The following is a 15549-nucleotide window of genomic DNA, read 5'->3' as shown; positions in this document are numbered from 1 at the left end:
CTCTGGCATAAATTGATTGCACTGGGACCAGTGCAGTTACACAAGTGAAGCGAGAAAAGAACTGAGCGCCATATGGTTTTAGTTCCTACTGATTTCAAGATGCCTTTGATTACATTAATATCAGCATTATGACAAAGCATTGCAATCCAAAAAGCATGCAAGAGACAAAAAAAAATCTCAGCCTTGAATACATATCAAAGAAAACAGATAAACCTATTATTAGCCATTGAAACAGGCTCCTTTGGTTAAACAAGTAGTTTCAAGCTTCAAATGGTTGTGGTATCTCAAGAATGAATTTTAAATTATGTAGCTCATTAATTTACTAAAATGGGCTTGAAAAATATCGCCAAACCCCTAACTGTAGAACAGGCACTGCCCAATAAAATACAACAGTTCATGACTGTATTTTACAGTAATTATGGTGGTACGCTGAAATGCAGCTCAGCATATATACAGTGAGTGACTTCATAATAAGCACTTATATTTCAAGATGTTCACTAAAAAGAAATGCATTTAAGATGGCTGTGTTTGGTAAATTTCCTTTATATCACTCTCAAGAACAACACTGTATCCTGTAGGGAGCTGACTGGTTATATGAGAGCAAAGTTGCTGCAGGACATTTGCCTCCCTCTTTGGCATGTGCTTGGGTCTTCCATGAGAAGGAAGAGGATGAGGAAAATGTAAAAGAAAGTGTCTCCCTTAGACAATGAGTTGAGCTAGAAATAACATATATTTCTAGTTTCTTTTACATTTGATTTTTACATGTAACTTTTGTTAGTTAAAAGGTGCTGTATTTTTAGTACCTAAGTTAAGACCGCAAGGCCAGTTATGGTTCCTGAACCAGATGATCTTGTACTTACACCTAATTCAGACCTAATTCAGCAAGTGCTAAGAATTGGTACAACAGGCTGACAACACGGTAGCCTGGCACAGCAACAGCAGCCACACAAATCAAGGAAATGCAGAAGACCTGAGATCCCCTGTAGAACATGTCATACCTGCCACCATTGTGTGGATGTCCCTGGTAATCTGGGGCATATCAAATCCTGCAGGCTTCTTTTAAGCGTCTGAATTACACTCTGGATGACAACTGATGATAATGGGAGCTTAGGCACCTAACTCAGGTATATATTATGTAGATTACTTTGGATTTGATACCCAGTGAATATCAAGAAAACACCAATCTGGAAGACACATAGGTCTTCTAGACATTCCTCTCTCTTCGGCACAGCCTTCCAGTTTGCTCAAAGTCTGGTCATTCCTGCTGAGCACCCAGGCTATTCTGAGCCCCTGCCCCAGCTGTTTAATTCTCCCCATTCATTTATGCATGAAATTCATTTGGTTTGCATCTGGAATCAGATGCCTAAAGATCAAGTAAGGAAACAGTCCTCTCTGAATCTGATAAGATGCCTTATGTTTTGCCTCAGCTATTGTTTACATCTCTCTATAAATATCTAAGTTCCATTTGGGCCAGTCAACCACCAGAACACACACTCCTAGCAAACTAAGTCGTCTCTTCCTTGCAACTCTCTGAGAAAAATAATAGTTACTTAAAAGCTTCTCACCACTCTATCACGCTTTTTGGGCAACTATTCTAAACTCTGTCACACTACTGGAAAATTTCCTTAAGAATAAAAATTATCAGACATAATTTGCCATGTGTAGGTGTTAAAACTGCACTTCATTCCATTCTGCTCTTTGGAAAAAGCATGGTTTGAGCCCATAAATAGCTTGAAATGTTTGCCCAATTCTCTGTATACTGTGTATTCCAAAGAGATTACCCTGCCTTTTGTCTCCTCTTTGATCCCCTTTTGTAAACTGAGTCCAGGGAATGCTGCCTTTATCTAGAGCAATCTCTCTCTGTCTAGCTGGGGTATGGTAGAAGTTGTGGCAGAAAACTTGTCTGCAGTTCAGAAGACAGAGCAATGCAAAACTCTACAAACTAGCATTTGTAGAGTGCTTACTCTCCCAGAGGTGTTAACTCTGTACAGGCAGGCTCGGGGTAGCTCTTACTGGCAAGAGCTTGGGCTCAACGTTGTACTCGCTTGATGCTTCTGCTTCCAGTCTGGGAAACAATCTGTTTGCTGCCACCTAAAGGCTCTTGCACTGCCCTTATGATAGATGACAAGGTATGTATGATATGAAGAGGACCTAAGACATGTCCTAAAGATAGTAGTTGCTTCAACTTTTTTGCAACTCATCTGTTAAAAGTGATTCTCCCGGAGTATGATAATATAATGCAAGGCATTACACACAATTAAGAGAGTGTATGCAAAAGAGATTAAGAATTCAATGCCTGGAAGATTTCAAAAGAATTATTGAAGATACTCATTGAATTTCTAGGGTAATTCCACAATGAATGGTAACAGATGGGACGCAATTCCAATTGTATTCATCAAAAACAGAAATAAAAAGCTAAGGAACTGTGTACATGAATCAAAATGGCGAAGTAGTGAAGAGCGATGATTACAAGACATTCAGACAGAAATCCAGACAGCATGAGAACTTAAGCCATTCAAATCAACTGTGCTTCATCATAGCCACATGCAAAATTATACACTAAGGAATAAAGAGACATGCTACGCAGATCAGGATGGGACACTGTATCCTGGACAGCAAGGATTCCAGGAAGGATTTAGAGCTGGTGTTGGACAAACAAGATGAACATCATTTTATAACCCAGTACAAGGAAATGAGCGGCTAATGAGAGGCTTTAATGAATAACGCTGGGAGTAGTAAGTGTAAGGAGGCGAGACTGTCTCAGCAGACAGCAGAGTTGAAACAGTGCATATAGTTATAGTGTCTACGATCCTAAAGGAATTTTCAGAAGCTGGAGAGCTGAAGAGAAGAGCTGTCAAAATTATTTAAGACCTGAAGAAAATTATATCAGGGAGAATTCAAGGTTCTTAGTCTGTTTAGTGTTTGATCAGTCAGTCTCTAGCAATTGGTCTGTGGATCACTGTGCACCATTCACTCTTCTGAGTTACTTTCCTCTTAGTAGCAGCTGACAAAGGGGTGAGAGACAGAGGCAACAGGCACTAGGAAGTAAAGGATTATTGCAAGCTGACGTCTTGAGGCTGAGGCCTGCACCACGAAGTTATACTGGCAGGACACTACTAAGAAGTGGCAGCCTAACTGGGCCACTAATAGAAGCGGCCTGAGATTTGGAAGGTTGCCAGTGCTCCCAGGATTGAGCTGGACTGCTGTTGAAGTGTACTGTGTGCTTTATGAGTCTTCAGAAATATTTTAAGATAGACTGTAATTCTCAGTGCAGTTACTGCTGAAGAGCTACCTCTCAGATTTTGGATGAGAAAGGTGTGTGCATCTCTGGATAGTGTGAAGAAGGAAATATTTAGTCCAAGATTTCTGAGGACTGTGGGAAAGATGAAGGGAAGTTATCTGCTCACCTGAAATTTTTATCTGAGCTACTTCTCCATCTCCTCCTTCACTGTGTGCTCGGACCTCAACAACATATTCACCATCACTAGGGACTGGGACCTCTATTGTGTGCTTTCCAGTTGAAAACAACTCGCCTTCATGTTGTCCATCTGGTCTATACAGCACCTAGGAAAGTCATAATAAGTGTAGTTATTGAAATGCTACATTTCCATGAAAACACACATACATACATACATACAGTGTGTCAATGAAAAAGTATTAGGTTTTTATTTATATATGGAGCCTGTATATATCAACATTTAGTGGCAGATACTACTTTTTTCCATTTTTACATATGATGAATCTGGACAGGATGTTTCCTCATTGTTTTCTCTGCTATAAAATTTCGCCACCTTTTGAAAAATAATTTCAGCCCTTATGTTCAAAATAAGTAATTAAATGATGGAGGATAATGATGCAGTGTGGCAAAGAGCATCAAATAAAAATCTCAGAACTCAACTGGGTCTTCTGACATAAAATTCATTACCATTTTCATAAATGGAAAAATTATTAATTTTATGGTTAACTCTCAGTGCTTTTAAACTATTAAATTTGATGATGTATGTCTTGTGGGACCTTTAGAAAATATCTCCACTCTTTCTGGAATCGTCTCTGTGAAACATTTTCAGCAATTCCCAGAAAGCAGTTCAACTCGTCAAGTAAAATTTTTACATAGAGAACATGATGCTAATTTTCTTACTTCCAAGCAAGCAGCAAAGTTAAATGGGAATTATTTTTGAATCTTTCTATACACCCTATATTTAGTATATACACTTACTCTAGTTACACAGTAATTACAACTAAAAAGTTTAAGTGTCCTTTCTCTTCCTCTGCCTTCTGAGCCTTTGAAGAACTTGTGTTTCAGGGACTGTAGCTCCCATGGAGATGGGAAAGGAAGTTGGAACAATGCATTCTGGTATAAAGAAAAACTATTACTGTCTACAATTTTTGCAGCATTATTTTCAGACAACAGAGAATAAATGTAATTATATGGGAAATCAGGTTGCTGCAGTCACTTATCTAAACTTTCCCATAATATGGTTTACCACACAAATGAATTTCAGTTCCCCAATGTGTTCTCATCATATTGACTGAGCCTACTGGCTTTGCCCTAAGCCTACTGGGTGTCTGTGATCTCTGAGCCTAATACCTCCATCTTTAGCATGCAACTATGTTTACTTCTGATTAGGTACCAAAATTCAACACTGTCTATAAAATGCACATCATGCAGTATACATAAAGATAAAAAATATTTTCATAGATCATACTTTGTATCCTTCAACTGCAGACTCATTTGACTTTGCCTCCACATGATCCCAGGTGATGATGTACCTTGAACCAGATCTTACAGAACTGATAATTCGTGGACGTTGGCTTGGAGCTGAAAAGCAACATATGTATACTATGCACATAAATGAGATTACACAAATGTTCAGTGACAGTTTTATCAAGACATAAAAAAATGTAAAAAAAGGAAATTAAGCTGTTCTTTATGTAATTAAGGGATTGTCTCCTTGCTGAAATGAGCTACCACAGCTCCAGCCAGGCAGTTTTGGAAGGCTTGTGCAGTGGCTGCTTTGCGGGTTTGCTTTTCTATGTTGCCAGAATGCAAGTGGCCAGCATTACCGATCATTATGTTGCTGACCATGTGTGTTTGCTGGCATGTGGCTATGTTCAGAACCTCCCAGAAATGCGGCTTAAGTCATATTTATTCATTGAGATTAAATATTTAATTAACCATTTAAAGGCACTTCTACAGCATTTAACTCTGTAGAAACTGCAGAAACCATTAACTATATTTCACACAATAAGCTTATAAAATGGAGTCTTCTTATTCAACACAAATGAACCTTGCAGGTTCAAGTTACACAATACACTATTTACTGACAGAAATCCTCAAATAAGCTGTATATATTTTTAGTCCATATAAGTGTGTTTTAAATACACAAGATGTATTTCTTAATTGAACATTGCTCAGCATATGTTAGTGCCAGGTATCGTCATTAAGTCAGGACCTATATGCAGAAACCTATCATGGCATCGAAGTTCAAGGGTGTGATTCAGATCACCCGCCTTTCAAGGCTGCTGGATCCCTGCTCCCTCTAATGAAAAAGGCAATTGATCACATTTTAATCATCAGAATACAAGTCTTTTCACTAATGATTAAACAGAGAGGCAGGATATAGCTGCCTGAGTAATAGCTGGTATGAATTATCATTTGGAATATCATGTCCAGCTTTGGGCCCCCCAGTACTAGGAAGACACTGGCAATCTGGGGTGAGTTCAGCAGAGGGCTACCGACCTGGTGGGGAGCTGAAGTACTTGCCCTGGGAAGGGAGGGTAAGACAGCTGGCCTTGTTGACCCTGGAGAAGAGGTTGCTTTGGAGAGGTCCTAATAGCCAACTGTCTGTTCTTACAGGGAGGTTATCAAGAAGAGGCATCCAGATACTTCAAAGTGATAGGTCAGGAGGATGAGTGACAAAAGACACAAATTTGATTAAAAGAGGCTCAGTCTAGATGCTTAGAAAAAGTCAGATTTCCCAGAGAGGTCACACAGTCTCTGTCCTTGGAGGTTTTCAAGATCAAACTGGATAAATCCCTGAGCAAGCTGGTCTGAGCTTGTAGTTGACCCTCCCATGAAGCTATAATCATAGTCTCTTTACTGACTTTTGTAAGCTATCCACATTGTACACAGCAACAAAAGGGAGGAGGAAGGAGAGCCTCGGTAGAAATTCTAAGACAAAGGACCAATACCACATAAAGGGAGAACACTGGGTATATGAATGAAAAGCCAAGTTTGAAGACAAGATGGACATGATGCAACAAGCAATAATGAAATACGTGACATTATATTAAACCTAATGCTCCATTTACTTACGTGCTTTCCTGGTAATAACATCAATGGTTCTACTAGGAGGTCCATAGCCTGCACTATTGAAGGCAGAAACATCTACATGGTAGCGAGTGTTAGGCTTCAGGTTTTCCAGTTTGGTTGAATATTCTTGATTGCTCACTTGTACCCGTTGTGCAGCTGCCTCTTTATCATGAGCAGCCCAGTAACGAATCTGTAAGCAAGCAAATTGAAGGATTAAATTTAACATATTTTGTGCTAAAGTTCATTAAAATTGATGTATGCTGAGTATTTCTATGCTACATACTCTGGGTAATAAGCGAGCTAAAGGAAATCTAACTGCAATAGCATGGACTTCCTTCTGCTGGTTGAGTTTTTAACCAAGTTGTATAAAGACATAAATAAATAGAACCAAATTCAGATTTCATTATGGAACCTTTTCTCACAGTGGTTTAACTTGTTCTCAGCTAAGTCATTAGAAGTCTGGAAGATGGATAATGCCTTCAGAGATCAAGTTTCTTTTTTTCTTACTGTTTTAAGTATTTTACTCGCAACTTTAATATTGTTTTCCTACACTACAGTGTAGACTAAACACAATATTTTGTTTGAATTGTCTTACAAATTTAATCCTTTTGTACTTCTCTCTAGGGAATGAGAAGTATTCAGTCATGTTATCTGTATGTGAAGGTCTAGAAATGTATACATAATAATTTTCTAAAATTCTTTAGCTAAATCCAAGCTGATTTCATAGTACAATATGACATTTGTCACAGTAGATGAGAAAGAACTTGAAAATGCTTAAACTACAGGAAAAGCATCAGTGTAAGGTTGTAATATCTTAAAATCCAAAGTGAATTAAATGTACATAGAAATTCTGTGAGGTTTTGGTTCCACCCATCCCCGCTTCCCCCCAAGATACTGTTCTGTTTCTATTCTATTCTATTCTATTCTATTCTATTCTATTCTATTCTATTCTATTCTATTCTATTCTATTCTATTCTATTCTATTCTATTCTATTCTATTCTATTCTATTCTATTCTATTCTATTCTATTCTACTCTTCTTTCATTACACATTACAAAGCACCAATTTAAAAGAGAGCAATTCCAAGGATCTCTCACATACAGAGAGATATTCACATTCACATACTGTGAATGGCCTTGTGAGATTCAAATGAGAGTAAAACACTCTCAGTCTCTGGGTTTTGCCTAGTTTATAACCGTTTGCATAAGACTAAATTACAGTGGTAACCTGAAAGAGGAGAAAGCGGTGCTCATGACATTTTGGTTTTGGGTGTTTTTACTCTCAGCATCTCTGCTTGGCCTCTGCCTGTCTTCATAATGATTTTTTGGGTATGCTACCCAAGGATCTTTTAAGATCTTTTTAGGAAGAAATTAATTTTGTTGGTAATTTCAGGCTCTAGGAAAAATCTTGCTTTGTAAGATTTGACTGGAGATCAGTTATCCTGTTAGTTTATCTTTTAAATAGCAACCACTTTAATGTTTTGTTCTGCTGAATTTAGATTTCCATGGAAACTTCATTTAAGGAATATGTTAGAACAACAGATAGTTTGTCAAGGTACAATGTTATGGGTACAACCCTTGTTTGGCAATATTTTATTTTCTCTTGTGCACATTTAAATTAAAATGTTTAATAAAAATATTTCTTTCTTTTACCTCAGAGCACATACTGCGGCTGAACGAGGAGAGGTGCAATAGAGGATTTCTCTTCACCTACTTCTAATGTCTTTGGACATGGTAACAGCCAGTATCAGTACACAGAGGTTACTCTTGTTTAAATATTAAAGTCTCTTGTCAGTGTTTGCTGCCTCAGTCTTGCCCACAAGTGTCAGAGGTTGCTTAGACTCTGGTAATTATAAATGTGACAATATCATAATGGCTTTTCTCAATCTTTCCTGATGTACAGAGAATCACATTGTATCTACGGGTCAAACTGGGTCACATTTATAAATACAGCAGACATACCTGCCTTTCAGCAGGCACAAACAGGTAATTTTTAGTTATATAAATGTACATCCTGCAGTGTTTTGGAAATTTAATCCAACAGCATCCTAAACATCAGTTTGCTGTAATTTAGGCGTCACACTTATTAAATTCCCATTTATCGAGGTGGCTGTTTTACTGACTCAACAGCCTTTGGCCCAGAACGAATGAGGAATGTGCACTCAGACCATCCTGCAGGCTTCTCCAGCAGGGTGGTCACCTCACTCCATGAATGGATTCAGACTGGTATGGATATGAAACCACCACACTAATTTGAGCTGAAGGTCTGATTATGATTTTCAAGTTAGAATTTTACTTATGTGATTAAAATGAACAAGTTGCTCATGTTGTAGATAAACTGCTGTTGTTGAATGCAACCAGCTGTATACCATAAGCTGTTAACTATAAGTGGTTGAATTAAGTGTGAGAGGGTGTGTACATCAGGAGCTAGAGGATGTCATGTCTGTCTCTGTCCCTAAGTTCAAACAAGTTTCTATCCTGCAGCAAAGGGACCCCTGTGAAGTTCCAGGTGGCCAAAAGTTTAATTGCTATGACAGAACCAATGGTAGCTTTGTTGTTGATATTAACTGGCCATATGAGATGAATTAATTCATTTTTAGTATGTTCTATTATGTTAATTAAGTACCTGCTTTATCTAAAGTTGGCAAACACACTTTATGAAAAGCTTTTGTTAATCATGAGGCATATGCTGGAAGCCTTTGAATATGTCTGACTTGCAAAACCTTCTACAATCCTACTGTTCCTTTGCACTACAGTGATGCTAAGGGCGTAACATAACAAGTAATATACAACATCAAACAGCACAAGTGAGAACAATGCATGAAAATGTAAATTACTTCACTGAGACCATATTACATTTCTGGCAGAAGTAATATAATTTAAAAATTAAATTAAATTTAAATCCGAAGTACTATTGTTCTTGGCTGCTATGTTATGGACTTAACTACTCCCAAAACGTGTGAGCTGTGTGTCACCCACTCAGAACGCTCTTCTTTAGCTATTTACTTAATATACAGCAATATCTAGATATTTGGATCATTGTAACTACTCTGGGAAAAGAAAAAATCTGAAATAATATGACTCCCTTGAGAGCTAAGAAAAAGTACTGTTTTCTTTACACTTTTCTTATATTTCTCTTCTCACTTATTATTTAAATACTTTAAAAGTTTCTTGAAATAACTTGGAAATTTCTTTCACTCTTTTACCTCTGTGGAAGTGGTATCTAGAATTAAATGCCCCACTGCTTCAGGAAGCCACATTTCCCCACTTTGCTCAGTAGCTCCTCTCCCTTTTTCGTAAAGAACTCGGATATGAATCTCGGACAGTCTGCTTCTTCCTGGTGCATTGACCTTTTTAGTTTAATCCACAGTTAATGAATCCCCAGGGGACACAGGAGGGTATTTCACCCCAGCTCTAGAGTTTGCTGTGGGAGATAAGCCAACAGTGATCTGTGGGAAGGCAATGCCTTACCCATCATGAATTGGTGAAGCCCTCTATGTTGAAATGAGGGGAAGACACTCTTCTTCATGGTGCCCTCCTCTGTCCAAATATTAATATACTGAAATACATCAGGAGTTTTTTCTGTAAGTGTCATGAAACAACAGCTCTCTTATTCATGGAAATTTTACGTAGGAGAGATCTAAAAGAGATGTTTAACTCATATGAAAAAAGAATGCTAATAGTGTATTTCAGTAAACAAGGGTCAATGGTGGTGAGTAGTAATAAATTTGTTTAATAAAATAAACATACATCTATTGCATAGAAGCAGCAGGAAATATGGATAATGTCTTTGGTATTGCATTCACCAAAGAGCTGTGGCATTTAGCAGGCTCTTGCAAGAACTCATAAATCTTAAATTCTCTGTATGGATGGAGATAGTTTTCATACTTTATCTCTTCTTTAAGTGTGAACTGAGGATACTCCTCTGTAATGGCAAAATGTATCAGCTCACACTCATCACCATCAGGGCAGTTGTCCTGACTGTATGCATTAGTGTCGTGGAAATCTGACTCCTCTTGGTGTGAAAAGTGTTGTGTCACAGGTGAAATACCTTCAGGTACTTCACTCGAGGTACTCCCACCTCTTAAACTCTACCAGTTAAAAGGTCAGTTATTCAATTTTCAGGTAAAAAAAGATCAGAATTAAACTGAGAAAGTGTTCTGGTGAATGAAGGATTTTGCTAACCTGTGTTACAAGTGAGCAGTAATTGAAAAACAAATGCTGGAATATTTCTTGATTCCTAGAAAGACAGAGACTTTCAGACATATTAATTTTAATTTTATAATGTAGTTTAACCAAATCTGTGCTCCTTCCCCCACAACTTGTATTGTAACTTCCAAAATGCTATCTGCAGCCTTGACCTTCCAGAAGAACCCTCTCTGGTTTTGCCCTGTCCTATGGCTCCTTCAGGGCTGATGGGAGATGGTACTTCTGATCGTCAGGAGCACAAAACTTTCTTTTTGCCTTCAGCATAGAAGCACAGGCTTGTCCTTTGCTCCTCTCCCCTCTGCTAGGATGAGGCTGATGACTGCTCTAGAGAAAGACATCTCAGAATCAACACCTTATTGAGTTCCGCAGAGCAGTAATTCATGCCTATCAGTCTGTTTATTGTGTAGCCATATGGGAACATTTTTCCACAGTCCTGAAAACTAGAAGATACTTTAGAAAAAGAGAAAAAAAAAGAGAAGAAATGCAAGATCCTAATGCTGCTGCTCACTGTACATATTCAAGCAACCCAGTTCATACTGGATTTGTGGAAGTGTAGTGTTTCTCTAGGAATGACTGGATGAAGTTACACTCCAGCTATAAGGTCAGATCCCACACATTTATTTTTCTGTGTAAGAGAGGTCTTCACACATTCCCAGGGTATCCCACCTTTCTTCAGAACAGCAAATATTCTCTTTCCAGCCCGAAGATCCTCCATGCTTTTCCCACAATTTCCTTTTTTTCTATTGACTGTTCCATGCATCCTGTTATTTCCTGTCGAATGCTCACTTCTCCCTTTCCCCCCTGATGTTCCCTGACAGCAACTCAGATTGCTTTATGTAAACTAATGTAACATTAAAACAAAAGCCAAAAGTGTGTTGCCTGTGGGAATATTCTCCCATCATGTTCTTTCCTCATTCATCCTCACCACTCCAGCTTTCGTACCCCATTCCCTATCACAACTCCCAACATCCATTGTCATGCTTTATGGCTACTGTAATCTCTGAAACACCAAATTAGTGGTCTGCTTTAGTAAATTAGGAGTTACCGTTGATGACAGTGTCTTAATTTCAAATCCTAGTGTACTCTGCTTTTAATTTTAAAACTTTATCTGTGTACTGTATAGAATCACACTTTATATGGGATGCTGTGCTGTTTCCTATCGAAATATTCAATAGGATCTTATCCCAAAATTACTACATAAATCTCATGGAGATAGAAACAGAGATCAGGATATATAGAAACATATATAGAAACAAGTACCACTAATTAAAGTAACATTTATTCATAGATTTCAATCATAAAAATACATTCTGTGAGGTTACTCAGCATTGGTGTGTGCTCAGTTTGGAACACAGAGGCTACCATCAAGCAGCCGACAACTCAAAATCACAAAGCAAGTCACTAACCGACTAAGGGCCAAAAGCCAGTTATACACCGCAGAGTTCAACAGCATCCACTGTCTGTGGATGGTGTAAGACTTACCACTGGAGTACTATGTGGCCATTTCTGATTGCACCCACCCTGTGGCTGTTGTCATCATTGTACAAAGGCAACACAACAACATTTTTCACTTAGTCCTGGACTAGTTGAATGTACCTTGAAGCTCTTTTTCATAAGAAGAATAGAAACCACAAACAAAACACTGTTATCCTGCAAAACAGCACTGTCTCTGGTATCCTGGATTCTGGCTATTTGACACACTGTCCGACTTACTATAGGATTTGTAGGTGAACTATATTAATAACTGCTGATAATTTAAATGGCCCACAAGTTAGTTACAATTTCGTGTCTGTGTTGTCAATTACACACAAAACTTAATTTCAGTATGTTTTGAGAAGGTAGAGACAGGCATTCAATTATGTGCCACAAAGAGACATGATTCTTTTATGAAATAGTGATGCCTTCTTTCAGCTGAAGTACATAGCATCAAAAATAATCTGTTTCTCAGGATGTAAAAGCTGTACAGCAAATGACAACTAAAGAAAACAGAACCCTAAGAGCTAGAATGCTAGAGTAGGAATCCTTGCATTTAACTACTGAAATTAAATGCAAGAGAAGATATCCAGTGTCACCTCTAAACTCACCTGATATCCTTCCACAGATTTATCGGAAACATGGTGCCAAGAAACAGACATTTCAGAAGATGACAAAACTTTTATGCTCACATCTGTAGGTATTTCAGTTGGAGCTGGAAGACAAAGCATACATCAAACATCCAATCTTATCCACTGATTTTGTTAAACTGGCTTACAGGGGCTCCTCTTACTTCAGTATTTGATATTATTTTCTTGGTATCAGGGGGCCAAGTGTGTTAGTCTGTAATTTGGTTTTACTTGAGTAAACTTTAAATTCAGTGATGATCTGTATGGGAAATGACTCTATAAAAACCAAGCAATGATTCTAATACTTGGCTCAGACTATGCATTTTTATGCTTCAACAGATTCCATGCTGAAATTTGTGTAAATTAAAAACAGGCTTTGACAAACAGAGCATCCAGTGATCTTTTACTAAATTGGACAGCAGCTCACAGATTATGTACATCAGATTTTTTAAGCTATAGGTCATGTACATTGGACTTTTTAAGATAGCTACACACAAATATTCATGTGTATATCACTTAGTTGTGATGATACAAAGTTTTTGTGAGACCAGATATTAGATACAGAGCCGGCCAGTGGCATAGGTGTGAAATAATCCAAAAGCACCCTGCTATTAGGCACACATCACACAGTTGATTTTGTTTGTGTTCTTAGTTCTGGACACCAGCCAATGCAGAATACAGACCATTATAATGTGATATGCTTTTATTCAGGGCTTAGAATATTAAGTTCTAGTTTAATTGTAAGAAGCTGTTAATTTCATTGTTGCTTGCACTTTAAGTGAGGTAAGGAATTTAAAAAGGCATAAACTTAGCAATTCCTATAAGAGATACAGTTTTCCAAGTTAAGAACAGTTGTCTGTCGTGAATTTTTTGAAACAAGTTGCAACAGACAGGCATGGCAGCTCAAGCAGAGGAAAGCTTTCTTATACTTAATCTTCCAGCTGGGCATTCAGTCAACTATGCATCAAAACAGCCACCGTTAAGAAAAAAATCAGTTACGTCTCTCATGAAAAGTATCCTAGGTAACAAAATAATCTTATATGCAAAGTTACCTTTTGTAATTGTCTTTCAATGACTGTTAATAATGCAAATGTATAATTAAAAATGATGCATTATTGCAAAATTGTTTTCACAATGACAAGAATTTAGATAAGCAAGAGGCCTATGTACTCATTACTAGCAATCATCACTTGCTACTAGCAATGGCAGGTATGACTAGTAGTTAGTTGCCAGATATGGAACTTGGCTTAAAACACATGAGAACACAGAAATTCCCCAGCCACTAGACTGAATAAAGATGCCCACATTTACAAATAGACACACAAAGATATATTATAAAATACACAACTTAGTGGAAACGCTGTCATTATATTTAGGTGCGTATGTATACTGATACATATCCATATGGAATATTTTATGACCATACTGCTTTAAAATCTCACTAATATCTTTGAGAAGTTGTGATGTCTGACAGTAGTAACATCACTCGCTGATTCAGAAATACCAGTGGAATAGATGTGACCATCTAATCTATTCCCAAGTCACTGTCAGGTTCTTCTCCATTGTCTCAATTACAGAGTTTTCCAAAATGTTTCATATTGAAAAGTTCCAAATGCCAGGGATTTTGCTGATACAATACTCTAAACAATATTTCATATGCTTATGCTTGTTTATGAGCACCAACTAATTTATATCCCTACTTGGCATTTATGTTCTATAAATATTTTGCAGTCTTTCCTGGGCCAGAAAGATGACATCAGCTGTTTTTCTCCGGACTTGTAATGCAGTAATTCTACCAATAACAGAAGCAATCAGTGGGCCTCACAATATGTTCTCTTCACTGAAAGCATACTGGTCACCACACAATTATCTTCTAAGCGTAACTATACAAAATAAAGGCTGGGAGTCTGTAAGTGTGCTACAAGGTACTGAGGTGACTTCATACAAGCCCTGATGCCAGCACAAAATTCTGCAGAATACTCTTTGGAATAACTTCCATTATACCTATTGGAAAAATTAATTCTAAGCCACTCTGTAGTTTCTGGATTTGATATGGTCAGTAGTTAGGATCACAGCTCTGCACAAGAGCTGTGAGCACTACAGGTGAGGTTTAGAGCACTGTGAATCTGACTTTTTGGTGCCTCTTGTGCTGACACTGAGTGTCTACTCCTTTTGCCTGGATCTGGCATTATTTAAACAGAAGTGTTTCTATAAAGTGTCTGGATTTTGCTAAAGTCTATGTTAGGACACCAGTAGCCACTGAAGTGACTTCTTTATCTGGAAGTTGGCACTACTCCACATTTACTTTCGTTCTGTCTTTTAGAGCTACTATGCTTTTCCATGTCTCTGAACTTTGAGAGCTATACAAACACACTGCCATCCCTGACATGGTTAGCACAATACTAACATAAACACATGGGAGCTTATCGGTCAGCTGTCGATAATGTCTCTGAGAAAGGATGAATACTGAAATGTTATTTGGCAGATACAGCTTTTATTACACCATAGCTATTTACTAACTCATTTATACAACTGCAAAAACAACCGTCATCCTGTTGCAGCAGCTGTTGAAGATTATATTCTAATGTACACTTTTCTGAGAAAAAGCATTAGTATTAATCTCCTCAGATAGTTAATTGTTGCTAGCTTGAATCCCAAATTATCATAAGAAACAAAAGGACTATTTTATCTTTTCCCTGTGTGTGGGCCATTTGTGTGCAAAGTTCCCATTAGTGCTAATGGGAATCATGAACATAAATCTCCCATAAAGTACACAGAGTGGAGACCAGAGTCGGAAGTGTGAGAATGTGGCCTTGTTATCATATCTCTCCTTTTGGCTCTTTGCTCTGGATCTGTTGATGTTGTAAAGGAGATTCTGCTCTATGGAAAGAAAAATACAAGCAATTCTTCTTCGGGTTTCTGGCAG

At 37.8% G+C, this 15549-nt stretch overlaps 1 protein-coding gene across 3 annotated transcripts in view; it reads right to left on the bottom strand.

Moving 5' to 3' along the window:
- CNTN1 (contactin 1) overlaps nucleotides 1–15549 on the bottom strand; it is a 245585-nt gene that overhangs the window by 13873 nt on the left and 216163 nt on the right. For all 3 annotated transcript variants that reach the window (XM_082057174.1, XM_082057175.1, XM_082057176.1), the window contains 4 exons: nucleotides 12606–12709; nucleotides 6317–6503; nucleotides 4707–4819; nucleotides 3408–3564 (listed from right to left, as the gene is read on the bottom strand). In XM_082057174.1, coding sequence (XP_081913300.1) covers nucleotides 3408–3564; nucleotides 4707–4819; nucleotides 6317–6503; nucleotides 12606–12709 — 561 coding nt within the window. The remainder of the gene's footprint in view (nucleotides 1–3407; nucleotides 3565–4706; nucleotides 4820–6316; nucleotides 6504–12605; nucleotides 12710–15549) is intronic.

The sequence above is a fragment of the Streptopelia decaocto genome, assembly GCF_964273445.1.
Source record: "Streptopelia decaocto genome assembly, chromosome: 1".
Lineage (NCBI taxonomy): Eukaryota > Metazoa > Chordata > Aves > Columbiformes > Columbidae > Streptopelia > Streptopelia decaocto.
This window is presented reverse-complemented; position numbering and strand designations above follow the sequence as displayed.